Source organism: Clupea harengus, chromosome 17 (genome assembly GCF_900700415.2).
Source record: "Clupea harengus chromosome 17, Ch_v2.0.2, whole genome shotgun sequence".
NCBI classification, from domain to species: Eukaryota; Metazoa; Chordata; class Actinopteri; order Clupeiformes; family Clupeidae; genus Clupea; species Clupea harengus.
This window is the reverse complement of record NC_045168.1, coordinates 1,509,268-1,526,730: the sequence shown is the minus strand read 5'-3', so window position 1 is coordinate 1,526,730 and position 17,463 is coordinate 1,509,268. Positions and strand designations below refer to the sequence as shown.

The following is a 17,463-nucleotide window of genomic DNA, read 5'->3' as shown; positions in this document are numbered from 1 at the left end:
TCAACCAGTCCAGGATCAGCACTTTTGCATGTGGTCTGAAAGGATTTTGTGGTTACATAATGTGACCGATCGAAAATCAAATTTGATTTGATTTGTTAAATGTACATTGGCAGTATATATATTCTCTATATATCATTCTCTCATTCTCTTTCAGTAGTCCTTCACAGACATCTCTACTCTACACAGTTCACTGTACTTTGTACTTATAGACTTAAAAAGTCAAACACAGTTGAGAATTAAAACAAGTATCTTCTCAATGTGATAATCATTCTTCATCTTATCTAAGTATTGACACTGCATAACTACATAATCTAGTCATTACTTGAGGGACTCAGCGCACAATAAGAAGTAACGTAAAGAGGATTCCTAATGGCAGGTTTTAGTTTAGTGTCTAACATACAGTGTAATGGGTGTTGTAGCCTGAAGTTCTCTCCTCTCATCCCTCCTGTAGGCTGGTCCATCTGGACGGCAGTCTGGCAGACATCTCCATGATCAAACCCACGCTCAGCTCCACCTCCAAGGACGAGGAGGCTGGAGAAAAGGTGGACCTAGAGGAGGAGGAAGAGGAGGAGGAGGAGGAAGAGGAGGAGGTCATGAAGAAAAGAAGAGACGAAGATGCGCCGTGTTTTCCGAGCAAAGCGGACGGCTTCTCTTGCCACACGGAGCCGGCGACTGACATTGGATCAGGTAGCGTGACATTAAAGTGTCATCTATAGCCACTTACTGTGCAGCAAAAGACAAACGTTTTTTTAATCACCACTTGTGTTCTTGTGTCCTGGAAAATTACAAATTCAGTTACCTGTACATCAGGAATACACTCAAGGGCAACGCACTGGTCTGTTAAATTCATATACTGTATTTTCAAGTACAGACATACTGTACATAATTCACAACCCTTTTGTATATACCATATATAAAACACACGGTTGCAAGCACATTAAACATAAAGACCATAGTGGAACTTTTAGTGTAATGTTTATTGTAACCTTTAATGTTCTGACATTTTTAACACAGTATAGTCTTAGAAATGCATTTCTATGCACTGTGATTGGTTTGGAAAGGCTCACTCAAGTAACAAAAAAAGCGAGTGGTTTATTTGAGGAGACATGGCTGAACTTTTAGATTGTAAGACAAGAAAGCTTTCCTCCACTCACTAAAAGGCCTGAGTTGAAGAGCGCTTGAAACGGGATTGCTACCAGCGTAAACTGAGAACCTTCTCCCTTTGCTCCATTCTAATAAAATTACGCTGCCTAAGTGGAGCTTCAATGGAGATGAATTAGAGCCATTCAGAGGGGCCTGTTGATAAGTTAATGCGCTGTGTAGAATGACTGAAGTGAATGCGCTGTGTAGAATGACTGAAGTGAATGCGCTGTGTAGAATGACTGAAGTGAATGCGCTGTGTAGAATGACTGAAGTGAATATGCTGTGTAGAATGACAGAAGTGAATATGCTGTGTAGAATGACTGAAGTTAATATGCTGTGTAGAATGACTGAAGTGAATATGCTGTGTAGAATGACTGAAGTGGTGTCAAATCCCCCCCTCTCCCATTATGTTGAATTGTCTGTAGGTTCTTTCAAACACGACAGCTGGTCGGAATGTCACCTCGGGGTGTTGAAGCCTTTCCAGTGTGATCAAAAAAGAAAAACAGGGAATTAGGGGTGGAATACTTGGGATGGGGTGGAATACTTGTCCACTGTTTCATAGTGTTTCGTTCGGTTCTTTGGCTAGTAAATTTGTGGTCAAAAGGATCTTTCAATATCTTGGATAGATCTGGTGTGACTCACTTATAAATGACCAAGTGTTCAGCATTTCCATCAGTTTTCCCAAAAGTGACTCATATTGTGCCATGCTATCGTGACTCACACTGCCCTGTTGTACATCGACAGTCTCATTCTGACGCATTTTGAACCTCAGTAGAGCTGTTAGACCCCCATATTTTTGTAGAATATTCCGTAAATATTCTCCATACTCTATCTGTCCCAGGCTGCTATGGCTTTACAGCAGAGCGGCCATCCTAGGCTGGGGAACTGGTGGTGTTTGGTGTGATGAGAGAGAGAACTGACACCCAGTGTACTGTACCTCGCTGAGCCAGGAGAGTTTGTTCCGGCGAAAAAACCTTCTAGAATTACTCATAAATGTGAAATTTCATAAATCAGGTCGAACGGAGACTCAACAAAGTGTCAGCAAGCATCAGTGTGATTTATCTGCTGGGCTTGTTGTTAAGGCTGGGTCATTGTTATTAAGGCATTCCTCTCCATATCCCGTAATCTGAAGGACTGTTTCTTAAGTGCTCTGTTTTATTCCAGCTGTGGCTATAAGAGATCTCATAGGGGTAACTGGGGTATTAAGTCCTGAGAATCAAATTCTAAGTAATAATTTTCCTCTGTTAGACCCCAGCATTTGGATAGTCACTGGCCTTGTGTGCTCTGACTCAACTGTAGATTTGTTCAAGACCTTTGTAAGCAAACTGTCCTTTTTTATTTATGCAGTGTATCGAACTAACCATTTGAGTCTTGCCCTGTATACAGAGGCGTTTTCCTCTCATGAAAATGATTTAGGATTGCTTACAATAGCAGTCCTGGTTTCCTTGTAAGGTATAACTATATAGCTATAACTATATATTATATATAACTATATATTAACTATATACAGGAAACTATATATTAACTATATACATCAAAAAAAATCTCTGTCACCTAAAACAAAATTATTAGATGAAGGATTTTGCTGAATTGTTCCACAAAATATGCCATGAGGATTAATGTAGCATTACTTTGAGTGGCATTTTCAGGTAGGCGAGACAGACAAAACAACTCTGCTTTGTTTATACAAGAGCTGGCAATCCCCTGCCTGACATAATGTCTCCAAGTGTGTGTCTGGGCTTAGAAAGCAAAAGACACAACTTCTTTTAAAAGGATAGTATCAATGTGACCTGAACCGCTATCTCCTCAGAGGTCATAATACATGCCGGTGAATAGTGCATGTAAATGTTCTAAGTTGAGGTGTGTACAGTATGTGGTAAAACAGCATGTAGCATATCTTATTAAATGCACAAGCCATAGAATACATAATTCATGTAAGGGATTAATGCAAATAATAAATGTAAGTGTAATGTCTGTGGTAAAATGGCATATACTGCACCTCAAACTCAAGCAAGCCTGACACCAAGATCAAGAGTTCCATGTCCAGAGAGCACACATTCTATTGGAAGTGTATGTCTTCCACCGTACTGTAATTTGTTAAACTGTCTACTCGAAGAAAACATGTCCATTTTGTTGATGAGTGTGGAATCAAATCTTTTGCTAAACGGATAAATGAAGAGATGTAAGTGTGTGTGTGTGTTGGTGTGTGTGTGTTTTTTGACGGCAGACCTGCGTAACAAGTGGAGTCTGGTGGTGGAGCGTCTGACCGTGCTCTTCCTCAAGTTCCTGGAGTACGTGCAGCAGCTGCAGCTCCTCATCTGGTGGCTACTGGAGCTCCACATCATCAAGATCGTCTCCTCCTACATCATCTGGGTCTCCGTCAAAGAGGTGAGCCCAGGGTGTTGAAGTGCACCATGGGTCAAGTCAAGTGTTTTGGGTTACCGAGTCAGGTGATTAGGTAGTGTTGGGTTTCACCGGATAGCACTGGAAATTGGTGTGGATGTGTTCTACATGTGGGGTAAGAAAAATATCAGCTGTCAAGCGTCATTGAGCCAGTTAACTAGATCAACCCAGAAAACAAGATGACAGAATCTTGGTTGTTGCATGTTCTGACAAACCAGATGACCATATGTAGCAAAACATTCAGGAGGACCTCTGTTGAAGATATTTTGTCAAAAGAAATCAAGAACTTCCCTAAATATTTGTATTCGATATGGCAGTTTGCTGATACACTCCACCCAGAATAGCTTAGGTGTTATGACTGCCGATCATTTTCCGTGGCTTGAATAAATATTGATTGGTCGCTAGCCAAAACCTCGGTGGATATCAGGTAATGAAAAACAGGTTGATATCAGAGAATGAAAAACAGTGAACACCCTACTCTCACTGTCTCTCTGCAGGACCCTCTAACACCAATATGCTATTCTATTAAGTTTCCAAAGCATTCTTACATGCTAAACATAAACATTCAGTAACCTTAGTAATAATAATGGTGGTGAAGATGATGATGAAGGTGATTGAGAAGAGCAAAATGATGACAATGATGATGATGATGATGATGATGATGTTAATGATGATGATGATGATGATGTCTTTGTCTTTGTTTCCCAGGTGTCTCTCTTTAATTACGTCTTCCTGGTGAGCTGGGCCTTTGCTCTCCCGTACAGCCAGTTCAGGCCGCTGGCCTCCAGCGTGTGCACGGTGTGGACCTGCGTCATCATCGTCTGCAAAATGCTGTACCAGCTGAGCTCCATCCAGCCCTCCACCTACGCCAAAAACTGCACCATGGTGAGGGGGCTGCACTCTGACGCATGGACTTCCTGTTAGGTCCCTCATTTGTTATGTGAAGGACTTGTGTTCTTTGGATCCAAGCGTACAGTAGTTCAGACTCTTTTAGCCTCTCTCTCTCTCTCTCTCTCTCTCTCTCTCTCTCTCTCTCTCTCTCTATCGCTTACTCTCTCATTTATTGTCTCTTCATCTCATTCTCTCTATTTCTTTCTCTCTCTCTCACTACTCTGTTAACTACTAAATTCTAATTCCCCTATTATCTAATTCTTTTTTAATCTCTTCACATTTTCTGCCTTTTCTTCATTCTCCTCCTTTCTCTTCTTCTTTTCTTCTATTTGTATTTTTCTCCTCCTTTCTCCACCCTTGTCTTGCCCTCATTCTCCTCCCATGTCCTGTGTGCAGCCCCAGAACTACACAGAGGCAGAGAGGACTGAGATGGCTCGCTCCCTCCTCTACAGCGCCCCCATAGACCCCGCGAACTGGGTCGGCCTCAAGAAGTTCTCTCCTCTGCTGGAGAACCTGAGGGTGAGGGACGAATACTGAGACATACACACACACACACGCACACAGACACACACATACAGACTCAAACGTTTTCTCTAAAATCCAAAAAGAACTGTGTAAACCCGTCCACCTGGACTGGAAACATTAAAGCTTAGATAAGCATTTGACAGTCACTCATGCAGACTTGGCATAACTACTCAAATATTTAGATGTTATGCACGGCTATATGAACAGTGACATCAGTGTTTGTCCTATCTCCCATACATCTCTTCTCTCGTCTCCTCTCTCCATCTCATTCACTTTCTTCTCTTTCTCTCTCTCTTCCTCTAATTCTCTCTCCCTTCCCTTCTTTCTTTCTTTTCCTTCTTCAGATCAACCTGGTAATGTTGGCCCTCCTGGCGTTCGAGGTGACCGTCTATCGGCACCAGGACTTCTACCGCATGAGGAACAACCTCACGGCCCCCGTCACCAGGACCATCTTCCATGACATCACGCGGCAGCACCTGGACGACGGCATCCTCAACTGTGCCAAGTATTTCGTCAACTACTTCTTCTACAAGTTTGGCCTGGAGGTACTCCCATCAACATTTCTCCTCAGATGACATTGTCATGTGTGCAAAGCCACATTGTTTCCCATATGAATCATATAGGCTTAGGGAGCTGCTGGGGAGGAGGTGCTGGGGAGGCTGTCAATGTGAAATCAGTTAGCACTCCCCACTGTGGAGTGTTTTTAAACTCAGGTCGTATAAGGCTAACCCAGATTGTCAAGTTTAGGAGGTGTTAGAAATGGCTGAGCAAAATTAGATATCAACTCTCAATAAAAAACACTTTCATAGACACTCTCTTTCCCACTCTCCAACTCTCTCTCTCTCTCTCTCTCTCTCTCTCTCTCTCTCTCTCCTCTCTCTCTCCTCTCTCTCTCTCCTCTCTTCTCCCAGACATGCTTCTTGCTGGCGGTGAATGTGATAGGCCAGCGCATGGACTTCTACGCCATGCTCCACGCGTTCGGCCTGATCGCCGTGATGTACCAGCGGCGGCGCAAGGCCATCGCTCAGATCTGGCCCAAGTACTGCTGCTTCCTGGCCTGCATGCTCACCTTCCAGTACCTGATGTGCATCGGGATCCCCCCGTCCGCCTGCTCAGGTTGGTCTTCACACAGGGGGTGGGAGAGAGTAGAGTAGAGAGAGTGCAGAGGACATAGGCTCACTAAACACAGCTTCCAACTCTCTGCTCACTGCTCTCTGCTTGGCTGAGGTACACCCAGTGATTCTTACAGGTGGGCAGCCATCCAGTGCTCTAGTCAGCATCCAAAAGCATCTTAGTGACTGTGACTTGGGACATCTGATGAAAAACCGTGCACTGCTGACAAAATACGTTTAGGAAGTGTATAGGAAGGATGCTAGGAAGACATGTTCTTATCATGTTACCGTAGTTGTTCTTTGATACACATATTCGTATACATCGCAAATGTGAAATCCATATTTGTATGATTCCAGACTATGCATGGAGAGCCCCGTCATCCAGCATGGACTCTAATGTGGTGAAATGGCTCTATTTCCCTGACTTTCACACCAAACCAAACCCCCTCTTCCTCCTCTGTGAGTAGCTGTTGAAGTTTACTCTAGTCTACATCAAAAAGTTCTTAAAATGGTGAGACCGAAATAATTAAACTTTTCTCTTCTCTGCTCTGCTCTTCTCTTTTCTTCTCTTCTCTTCTGTTCTCTTCTCTTCTCTTCTCTTTTCTGTTCATTTCTGTTCTTTTCCTTTTTTTACTTCTTCCGTAATTTTTTATCCTCCGTTTACCTTCCTTGTTTTCTATTCTGTTGTTTACTTCCCATCCCATCCCACTCTTCTCTTCTTCTCTCTTCCCGTCTTCTCTTCTCTCCTCTTTGTAGATGACTTCATGTTGCTGCTGGGTGTCTCGCTCCAGAGGCATGTCTTTGAAGAGGAGAATGAAGCAGCCGTGCGTCTCGTTGCCGGGGACAACGTGGAGATCTGCCGAGACCTTGACGCCGCATCCTTCAGCCAGCACAACCCGGTGCCGGACTTCATCCGCTGCAGGTAGACCTGGTCCTCAGGGACTAGTTATTCACATGGTTTTAGACATGCCCTTATCCTGCACTGAGATTGCAGAGGAATTTGATTTAGGTGATGGATGAAACACTCATCAAAAGTTTACACAGCAAAACTTACAAGTAAGGCAGTGTGTAGTTAAAAAGCAGAGCAGGTGCCAGTGGTTTGATGGACCAGGTGGGGCATGCTTCTCTTGTTTAGTTAAATTATCTTTGAGCCTTCCTCCTGAGTTGTAGAGATGGTCCTGTCATGGCAAATTCTCCAGATGTGTCCCTTTATAGGCTGTTTATTCATTTAGTTGGTTATTTTATCCTGTACCAGCCAGGCAGGGCAGAGGATGATGTTACCATGAGGACTTCAGTAATGGCATTATAACTTAATGTGCTTAAGTGTTAAGTGGAACATGTACAAGTGCTAACATTTGTCCAGTTTGGTGCCTCTTCCCTTCAGAGGTTCATTGAAATGTTAGTGAGGTTAAATCATCTCCAGTTTTGATGGGATCCTTTGGGTGAGAGTAAAACATTGGATTCGCACCATCAAGTACAAATAAAACACGGGCATATATATTCGCTTCTCATTTCTCTGTCTGAAGAGTCCCTCTTATAATTCCATAAACTTGACATTTAATTTTAATGGACTTCAATACTTTTGTACACCATTGTTTTGACAAGTGTACAGGGTTATCAGATCAATCGTCCCATTACCCACAAGGAAAGAATTTCTCGGGCTGTTGGGTTTCTCCTCGCCTCGAATCCTAAAGATCTCAGATAACACAAGGAAGTCGAAGCTATCACTTCGTCCAACTCCTAACTGCCTCTTTTGTATTGGAAGCTGTTTGTCATGGTTCGTAACTCTATATTCCGTCAAGTCAAGAAAATTTGCTGTTCTAACTTGACTCGCATCGAGCGCGTTGACAGTGCCTTGTGTGAACTCCTTGACATGGAATTCCATTAGGAGCCAATCTCCAATCCGTCTTTGTGGGAAGAGGCTCGCTTACTCACGCTGTTGACCTTGGCTAGTGGAAACAGGGAGCCGGCCGCTGAGAATCATTAAACAGAAAGGGCTTTTAGGGTCAGGAGGAAGTGCTGTACACGCAGAACCCAGTCAGTCAGCATGGAGCAAACTGAGGAACCCTAAATCCCTCGTGCTCTTTAGCCATGTTGGACGAACACTGAAGTTTCAGAAAAGGTTCTGTACGTCTGATGTGAAGGCTGTGCATATTGTCGCAGTGGTCTTTTAGATATGTTCTAACTGAAATGAATCATTCAGCTGATATCAGCTCTTACTCATCATTTAGCAAATGAGTGGAGAATGTAATTAAATAGGTAGATATTGACAGGGTCTAGAAACGGCCTTCAGTACATCTGTGACAAGACCAACAATAAAAAAAACTATTGTTTACACATTGTACATCGATAGCTGAAAGAAACAAATGGTTTATCCTTAGCAAGTTAGTGTATTACAGATAACAAGGGAGAGCTCCATCTTCAATGCAATGTATGTCTTCTGTGTATGTCAATGAAAGGGTTTCAATGAGAACATCTTACCTGAGACAGAGACTTACCTGATGTCTGAATTCATAGGTCTTACCTGGACATGTTGAAGGTGATCATGTTCAGCTACATGTTCTGGTTTGTGCTCACCATCATCTTCATCACGGGGACCACACGCATCAGCATCTTCTGCATGGGCTACCTAGTGGCCTGCTTCTACTTCCTGCTCTTCGGGGGAGACCTGCTGCTCAAGCCAATCAAAAGCACCCTGCACTACTGGGACTTCCTGATCGCCTATAACGTCTTTGTGATCACCATGAAGAACATCCTCTCAGTGAGTATTGGATCGGATCTATCGGATGGAGTGCAGGAAGATAAATTATGGCCATTGTGGTTCTGAAGTCCAGTCAACATACTGGACATGTCCTTGAGAAATAAAACATAATATCTCTCCCCAGCCAGTACTGTTCTGCTACTCAGAATGTTAAAACGTCGTTTGCAAACTTGAAACACGAGCTTCCTGTTCTTACATCTTTTGATAGTACAAAAATGTCCAAACTCTTCCCACAGAATGTCAACAGAGGCAGCTTTGCCCGTGATCATTTTAGAGTTGAATCAGCTTGTGTTTTTGTTTCACCGTAGACTGTTTTCTGTATTTAGATAGCGGCCTGTGGATATATAAAGTCCCTGGTCGCAAACCACTGCTGGCTGATCCAGTTGTTCAGTTTGGCGTGCACTATAAAAGGCTATTCCCGTCGTAAGTATCGAAACCTTGCTATCTTCACATTTCAGTTTGTTTTATTTGGTTTTGTGTGTTTTTTTATGTTTGTCTTTATTTGGCAGTGGTGGAATGTCCACATCTATGATCAGATATTCTCCACAATATTTTGTGTTTGTGTTTTTTTAACATCTGGACTCACTAATGTGTAAAATTGCAGAACCAGTGGAGAATTGGGTGAAATTAGCTGGCATAGCATTTGGATAGAACAAAAACAATAAAACTATTATATTCTATGCCTGACCTTTTCTGTATATAGTTTCAGATAGAAATACCCAGCATTTTAAAGCGTACTTTGTTTCATTGCACTGGGTGGCAACCTCAAAAACCTAAACTAAAACCTAAACCCAAATCTTGTGCTTACCTCTTGTTAGCGGAGCAGCAGGCTAACAAGCAGTGTGAGTTGCCTAGCGATGAAGCTGGCATCATCTGGGACAGCATCTGCTTCGCCTTCCTGTTGCTACAGCGACGGGTCTTCATGAGCTACTACTTCCTGCACGTGGTCGCTGATATTCGCTCCTCTCAAGTGCTGGCCTCGAGGTAATTAATTGTCAAAAGGGCTTAAATATTTGATATTTACTATCGTACTCTCTTAAATATATATTTATATATATATGGATGTATCAATCACGGTTCTCCACTGAAGAAATCATAGAAGCTTCATTATAGTTTTTTACAACTGGTTATTGAAACACTGCATTCAAAACTCTATAATCCCTTCTCAGCGTGAAATGGTAAACACAGCTGGATATGGTTAGACTCTTTCAATCATTAATTACACACTAGTGTGATCAATTTAAACACTCCGGCCTTTGTTTGGTCTGTAGAACAATGTGTAGACCTTTTGCATTTTTGCAGTGCTAAAATGTACACCATACAAAATAGTTTGCTAAAAAAGTTCCTAACAGCAAACTGAACTATAATTAGTCAACACAAAAATGCTAAGTCATTTAGGGTGCTTAACGTAGTAATGGTAACAAAGACTCCTACAGTATCAAAACAGAATTGTGCAGTATTAAGGATGAACAAATATCATGCACAAGATTGTAAAGTAGGCTAAGTAAAATATTGTGTAAACAGTTAAAAAAAAAACTAAACAAATCCCCCTAAGGGTTCTTTTTTTCCATCAGCCATATAGCACTTTTCTGCCGGTTAAAAACAAATAAATGTTTTTTTTTTTTTTTTTTTTTTAAATGGGTTCTTTGTGCAGACATCATTTTAGGGAACTTCTAAAGAACCTATAGATGTTAACTATCTATTCATATCTATTCTAACTTTCATATAGCTCTAATGTTGCCATGGAAATACTGCCGTCTAGACACAAGAGACTAAACTGTCTATTGAAGCGATGTTGTCCACTCCTGCACAATGTTTACAACATTGTAACATTGTATAATCGTTCAGAAAAGTAGACAGACGTCATGTCATGTTTTCAGTCTTTCTTTGCTCAAGCATTCCTTATTCAAACTGTCATGCCGTTATTAAGTCAGCGAATTGTAAACACACCAGATAAGTGAACTAAAGGCTCTGTAATTGCCAGATGAGCTCAGTCAGGTAAACTAAAGTGGGAGAGACCCTAAAACATGCCCATGACTAGCCCCCTATGTTACACTACTCCACACCCAGGCATGTTTGAGCAAGTAATTGCTTAATGGCTTTTATTTCAAGTGTAATTGGCTGCCAAGAGGCATAACATGCCCTTAATACCTCTCTAAGGTGACCTTCATTTTCTTCCCCGCAGCTCTTGTGTAGTGCTAAAATGCTTTAATTGGGAGAGGTGCGTGTCTTTTACAGGGGAGCGGAGTTGTTCCAGGCCACCATGGTGAAGGCAGTCAAAGCCAGGATCGAGGAGGAGAAGAAGTCAATGGACCTGCTGAAAAGACAGTGAGAACTTTTTTCAGATTTGATTGTAATCAACTCAATCGTGCCCCACGAATGAAGAATGATCAAATTCATCATTTTCATTCATGTATTTTTCAGTACGGACAGGAAAAGAGAAGTATTAAAAGCTCTTGGGATCTTTAAAGCTATTTCAGCTTGGACTGCTAATCTTCAGCGGTTAGCAGGCTGCTGCTGGAGTGTTTCTGTGGCAGTGTGGTGCAGAGGGCTGAGCCGACAGGTCAATGCTGGACCTGATGTTGTGCTTTTAGGCCCCATCTGCTGCCCGAGACACAAAGAGGATCATTCAGCACCCGCTCTCTCTCTCTCTCTCTTTCTCTCTTTCTCTCTCTCTCTCTCTATTTCTCTATTTCTCTCTCTCTCTCTCCCTGCTGCTGACTGTCTGAGCTCCTTCGCTCATGTCCTGACATGAAGATAAACACACGTACACACACATTCAAATGCATGCGCAAACACACACATACACACACACACACACACACACACACACACACACACACACACCACACACGTACAATCATGCACACTCGCACACACACACACACACATGCCCATTACCCTTCTGTGTAATTATTGTAATTGTGTCAAAAGGGAGGCTTCACAGTCGTATGGCTCCCAGACAGAGCAGAGCAGTGAAACAGACCAGCAGCGAAAAAAACGAAAACAAAAAAACACAGAGGGCCAATTGTCAATACACAGGGCACCCTTTCTCTACCTCTCACTTCCTGCTTTGTGGCCAATCAGGATGGACCGCATCAAGAGCCGGCAGCAGAAGTTTAAGAGGGGGAAGGAGAGGATGCTGAGTCTGGTCCAGGAGGCAGGAGAAGGTCAAGCCGGGGTCAAGGAGGAGGAGGAGGAGGAGGAAGGTATGGGAAAACACTGCTGTAGACAGTGAGAGGGTTGTTTGGTCATTCAGTAATGTAAATAAGCATGGGCTGATGCTGTGTTGAAATAATTTTGTCTGAGTTGGAGCTTTTATTTTCCACATTTCCGACGAATCGTGAACGCACAAGTGTATAGGCAGTAACCCCACACCAGCTGGTGTATAGACACTGCATGAGACAGAAATGAAATGCTCTTTGGCATTCTCTGCACTCAGAATCTACAGCACACTCAAGGTCCTGATATCTGTCACCTATTAGGACATGTGACAGTTGTAAACTTCACAGGTGGTGACAACTGATGGCTTTAACACGTAGCTGCCCCCGTTTGAAACACACACTATTTTGCCATCTGAGAAACAACTGTATGATATTCCCATTAATAATGAAACATGCTGGGATTTAACTAACATGTTTCTTGTTTATTTTCACATTTTGTGGCAGAAGAATCAAAGGAGAAATCCAAAGGCAAAAGGAAACGGTGGTGGAGGCCTTGGGTAGACCATGCATCCAGTATGTTTTTACTGTGCTTCATCTTTCATCATATTCTTAAAAGATTGTTTTCATTTGATGACGATAGGGAGCTCTATGGAAACGACACACTCTTTTTGTTCTAGGTAGTTCTAGAAATGAGTTCAAAGAAAAGTATGGTTTGCAGTGAGACTTTGTCCTCTTTATTTGCCAGTGGTAAGAAGTGGAAGCTACTACCTGTTCGAAACAGACAGTGAGGAAGAGGAGGAGGAAGAGGAGAAGAAAGAGGAACCTCCGAAGAAGTCTGCCTTTCAGGTGTGTCCAGTTTTCAATCCCCCGATACTGTTCTACTCATCCTATATCCTCTATACTTCACAATCACAATCATATTTACTGTAATGAGAAATGCTGTCTGTAACATTTCTTTGTTTTGTCTGAAGCTAACCATGTTCTTTTCTTTGGTAGAACACTAACTTGCTAACATCCTGTGCGGACGACTACTGTTTCTCTTTGTGCCACCCTGGTGGCCGTTTTGAGTCCTACTAACTCCCACCCACTTTGTCCTCCCTTGTAGAGAGCAATCCGAAAATTTGCCTCTGCTTTGCTGGCTTTACCAAAGTCTATCATTAGGCTCCCCAAAACTATACTGCAGTATGTAATCAGGGCTTCCAAGGTACTTCCACTAGGCTTCTAGACTACTACTCCACCTTTTCCCTCTGTATGCTGTGTTTTTCTCTCTAAGCCGATGTATCCCCGTTGCACACTGCATTTACCATCCATCACAGTCTCACTTTGTAAGTGTAGCTATTAGTGCACTTTCAAATAACCCCATCGCTCGTCTCTTGTGAAACTGCGGTTTACTTTGAGCCAAAATGGCCTCCGGCGCATGCTCTGGAAATGCAGTGTACTAGGCTGCCATTATCGTGGATCTGCATGAGTTGTCTGAGTGCTTTCTCTTCCAGGGAGTCCCTTTTTGTCATGGGATGGGTGTGTCTCAGTGGATTGTGGGTTGTGTTTTTGTCCATTGTAAACACTAAATGTATAGTCCTCTAACGTGAATGAAGTCTTTTCACACATACATTCTACTAATGTAGTTTTTGTACTGTTAAAATTGGTTTTGCCCCTTGCATTTAACCATAAATCTCTGGATCAAAACACACCCTACATTCTCTGTGTTCATTGTGTGCATTGTTGGTGGCCTGATGTTGATGAAACGTTTGTTATGACTTGAATTGTTCTGATTCTTAAGGGCTGCCTACTTTTTACCGCCTTGAATAACGGGTATGAGACAACCACATATTATCCTAATGGGACATCAAGACAATTTCAGTAGTGGTACACTAAGTTAGAGATGACAAAGCATTAATTATTAATTATTATTATGAATGAATTAAATATTATGAATTAAATATTATGAATTAAATATTATGAATATTATTATGATAAAATTGTACTTTATTAAAGTATAAAAAAATGGAGAAAAGTAGGCTGTCCGGTTAAACTGTTATAAACTGTTGATATCTGAAGTCAGCCATTTCATTGTTTAATTACACTTAGTCAGTGTCAGTCATCTACGTCAACCCTCTCAGTCTGTCTTTTCTCTCTTTCATGTTTTCGTCCATCTTCTCTCTAGTTTGTGTACCACGCCTGGATCACCGACTCAAAGACAGCCATGAAGGAGCGCAGTAAGGAGAGGCGCCACTTCTGGAAGAGGTACACTGAGGGACGCAAGGCCAGCAGAAAAGACCAGCGGGAAGGTGAGGATGACAGGAGGGGCTAACAATACTTCATTCAATCTCCAGGCTTTCAGTGACTTAGCATGTCAGTCAGCCAGGCCCCTCAGGCAGACCTCTCTATCTCCCTCTCCCTCTCTCTCTCTCCTTCTCTCTCTCTCTCTCTCCCTCTCTCTCTCCCTTGCTCTCTCTCTCTCTCTCTCTCTCTTTCTCTGAAACACACACACTTTCTCTATCAATTTTTTTTGTCTCTACACCTACACCATCTGTCTTTCCCTCGGTTTCTCCCCACTCTCTGTCGCTCTTTCAGTCACTCAATCTCTCACTTGTTCTCTCTTAGTCCCTTTACTCTCTCTGTCTCCCACACTCCATCCGTCAGTCTGTGAGTGTCTCTCTCTTTCACTCTGCAACCCCCCCCCCCACACACACACACACACACACTCTCTTTCTCTCTTTCTTTCTCTCTCTCTCTCTCCCTTCCTCCATGAAAGGGATTTGATTCAGCAGCAGCAGTCCTCTGGGCCCTTGGCCCTGTCTGTAATGTTTGCTCTCATCTCACTGGCTCAACAGCTCGCCCGCTGCGCCCTTTGTGTTCCGGCATATTCTCTAATGCCCCCAACACCTTCCTCTCCTCACGACCTCCGCAGCCACCCAAACACATTATTCATGAATGGGCATTTTGTCTTGTGCGTCAGGGCTTCTGGGAACTTCAGACACCTACTTAGGCACCGGCTGCCGTCGTGCCGGTAGGGGAGTCCAGTCGTGGCTTGGCTCGGCCACAGCGTTTTTTTTTTTCTCTCTCCCCGCGGCAGGCCTTCTCGTCTGCCGTTTTCGTGCCGCTCGAGTGCTGAGTGGGAGAATGCCATGTTGCATTCGACACGGCCAATTCATCCCATATGACGGCAGGACGTGGCTCTCGGTGCACGCTTACAACTTAAAGCCAAATTCCTCCCGCCTCATCCCCTCAGGACAGCAGATTTGGAGTTATAAAACGAAAAAATGTTTCTAGAATATGGTCCCGATTAGGATCACGTTTGCATATTCCTAGTCTGTGTGCTTCACCCGAGAGAGAGAGGGTTACATTGTTTCAAAGCAAACGTATGTTTCTCATAGTCACTTTTAACAGCGGGGTTCTGCTCCCCTCTCGTCTGTTTCTTCCTTTAGAACATGTGGCTATAGAGGTGGGAGATCAGGAGGACGACGGCGTGGAAGAGGAGCGATCCGACGGGCCAGGTCAGATGTCTGCCAGTTCTGTTCAGCCTGTCAGGTTTACAGGGTTCTACCAGAAAGCAGCTCACCCTGGGTCAGAACAGTCCCACAGTTAGTGGCTATCAGGGTCGAGTGTTGAAAAAAATAACCAAGCCTCCAAGCTTAATATTTATGTCACGTTCCCAACAAATATTCACATATCAGTATATTTCTCAGTCTCTGTTTTGTTATACTTATACAAATGATAGAGTATACTTATACTTATAGAAATAATTTCTCCATACAAAAGATACAGCCATAATGTAGATGTATCAAACCATCTGTCATGTGTAGATTTATGCTAAACTTTGGGCAAACATATGCCCATGCCACAATTAATGTTTCATTGTTTTATATTTTTTTTATATGTGCCCATGATTTAGCCTAACTGTGTAAAAGCTATATGGGCCTTATACATAGTGTAAGGTACCAGTCCTCTGGCCTTCTGTGATGACTGTTAGCCAGGTCGATTTAGCACACTGACTGACTGTGTGTGTTTCCTGGCCAGATAACATCCTGAAGCGAGTGTTCAACATCGTGAAGTTCTCTTGGGTGCTTTTCCTGGCCGTGCTGGACAGCTTCACCGCCTGGCTCAACTCCATCTGCCAGGAGTACATCGACATATCCACCGTGCTGCGCATCGAGCGCTGTATGGTCACACAGGAGGTTAAAAAGGTCACTCTTTTATATTATTCACTTTAATTAGCTGTGGTTTATTTATTAATATTATCCCTTAATCTGTGATGATTTAGGCCTGGGAAAGTTTTTTTTTATTCAGTATCTCTTTGAGGAAATACAGATTTGTTGTTGTTGGAACTACAGGAGCACCTTCTTGTCTTTAAATCACTAAATGAATCCATCATTGCTGTAAAAAAAAATTAATTAAAATAAAATAAGGCTTTGAAATATCTGCTTATCTAACCCAGTTCCAAAGTCAAAAGCGTTTAACAGCTGTGACCAATTCAAATAATGGCTTAAAACCTGTGGTTTAGACGTCAAATATTCACACCCTCAGACTAGTGTAGCCCTTCGGGATATTTGTGTTCTAGTCACCACAAAATAGTAATATTTCTCAGTCATTATTTTCTGTTTACATCTGATATCAGTTTGAATATTTATGGAAACGGCAGATGCTTTCCCTTTAAAACATCTGTAAAACTTTTGATTTTGGGCGCTGATGTTTTCCCATCCATATCTGCCATTGCACAGGGAAATACTCCATCCCGAGAGAGTCTGCGTGTGTACTACCAGAAGCAGATGTGCCGGCCCTCGTCCTCACAGTCCTGTCTGGACCACTCCGAGGACTTCTCCCCAGCATCCAGCCCCCAGACATCTCAGCTACAGCAGTCCGGCTTCGGGCTGGATAGCCTGCACTCTGCGCTGTCCCGAGACAGCCTGTCCAGGTACAAAAGTCCAAATAGACCCACCGCGCTGAGCTACGCAGATAGGAAAATAACTGCATGCGCGTTGGAGTTTCAACTGTTTCCAATGATTTCAGTACTCACACGTGAATATTGAATAACTCTGAAACCAAAATCTTAAATGAATTTTGGAGCAATCAAAACATATTTTTTTAAATTGTGGATTTGTACATTTGTGTGGTGCATAATCAAGGCTGGATGTCTCAAAAACAGAACTGACACAGCGATGAGCCATGACTAATTAGTGTAACCATTTTTGGTCTCCCTCTCAATCTAATATCCTTGATTTCCTGTGGGGGGGAAGCCATAATTTAATTGAAGCTTATTTTGAAAACACTCCTCAGTTCAGTTTCACTCAAACCCTCACAGTGACTTGGCTAGAGCACTTTTCTGACTGTAATACGTATATCCTCCGCACAAAGCCCTGTATTCTGAGGATATCCTCGTGGGGTTGTACACAATGCACTAATGCTGACAGACAGTTTGAGTCACACAGTGCACCTTTTCAAGTGCTGGTTTATCCTCCAAGGC

The 17,463-nt window shown here is 42.8% G+C and overlaps 1 protein-coding gene across 1 annotated transcript in view; it reads left to right on the top strand.

Moving 5' to 3' along the window:
• LOC105890141 (piezo-type mechanosensitive ion channel component 2) overlaps positions 1–17,463 on the top strand; it is a 114,244-nt gene that overhangs the window by 85,093 nt on the left and 11,688 nt on the right. Inside the window, exons 18-36 of the mRNA XM_031584384.2 lie at positions 452–687; positions 3,371–3,531; positions 4,255–4,431; positions 4,834–4,956; positions 5,307–5,507; positions 5,874–6,078; positions 6,432–6,533; positions 6,831–6,996; positions 8,592–8,835; positions 9,162–9,258; positions 9,654–9,819; positions 11,074–11,163; positions 11,923–12,044; positions 12,504–12,572; positions 12,745–12,845; positions 14,164–14,287; positions 15,428–15,496; positions 16,020–16,186; positions 16,721–16,914. Coding sequence (XP_031440244.1) covers positions 452–687; positions 3,371–3,531; positions 4,255–4,431; positions 4,834–4,956; positions 5,307–5,507; positions 5,874–6,078; positions 6,432–6,533; positions 6,831–6,996; positions 8,592–8,835; positions 9,162–9,258; positions 9,654–9,819; positions 11,074–11,163; positions 11,923–12,044; positions 12,504–12,572; positions 12,745–12,845; positions 14,164–14,287; positions 15,428–15,496; positions 16,020–16,186; positions 16,721–16,914 — 2,814 coding nt within the window. The remainder of the gene's footprint in view (positions 1–451; positions 688–3,370; positions 3,532–4,254; positions 4,432–4,833; positions 4,957–5,306; positions 5,508–5,873; positions 6,079–6,431; positions 6,534–6,830; positions 6,997–8,591; positions 8,836–9,161; positions 9,259–9,653; positions 9,820–11,073; positions 11,164–11,922; positions 12,045–12,503; positions 12,573–12,744; positions 12,846–14,163; positions 14,288–15,427; positions 15,497–16,019; positions 16,187–16,720; positions 16,915–17,463) is intronic.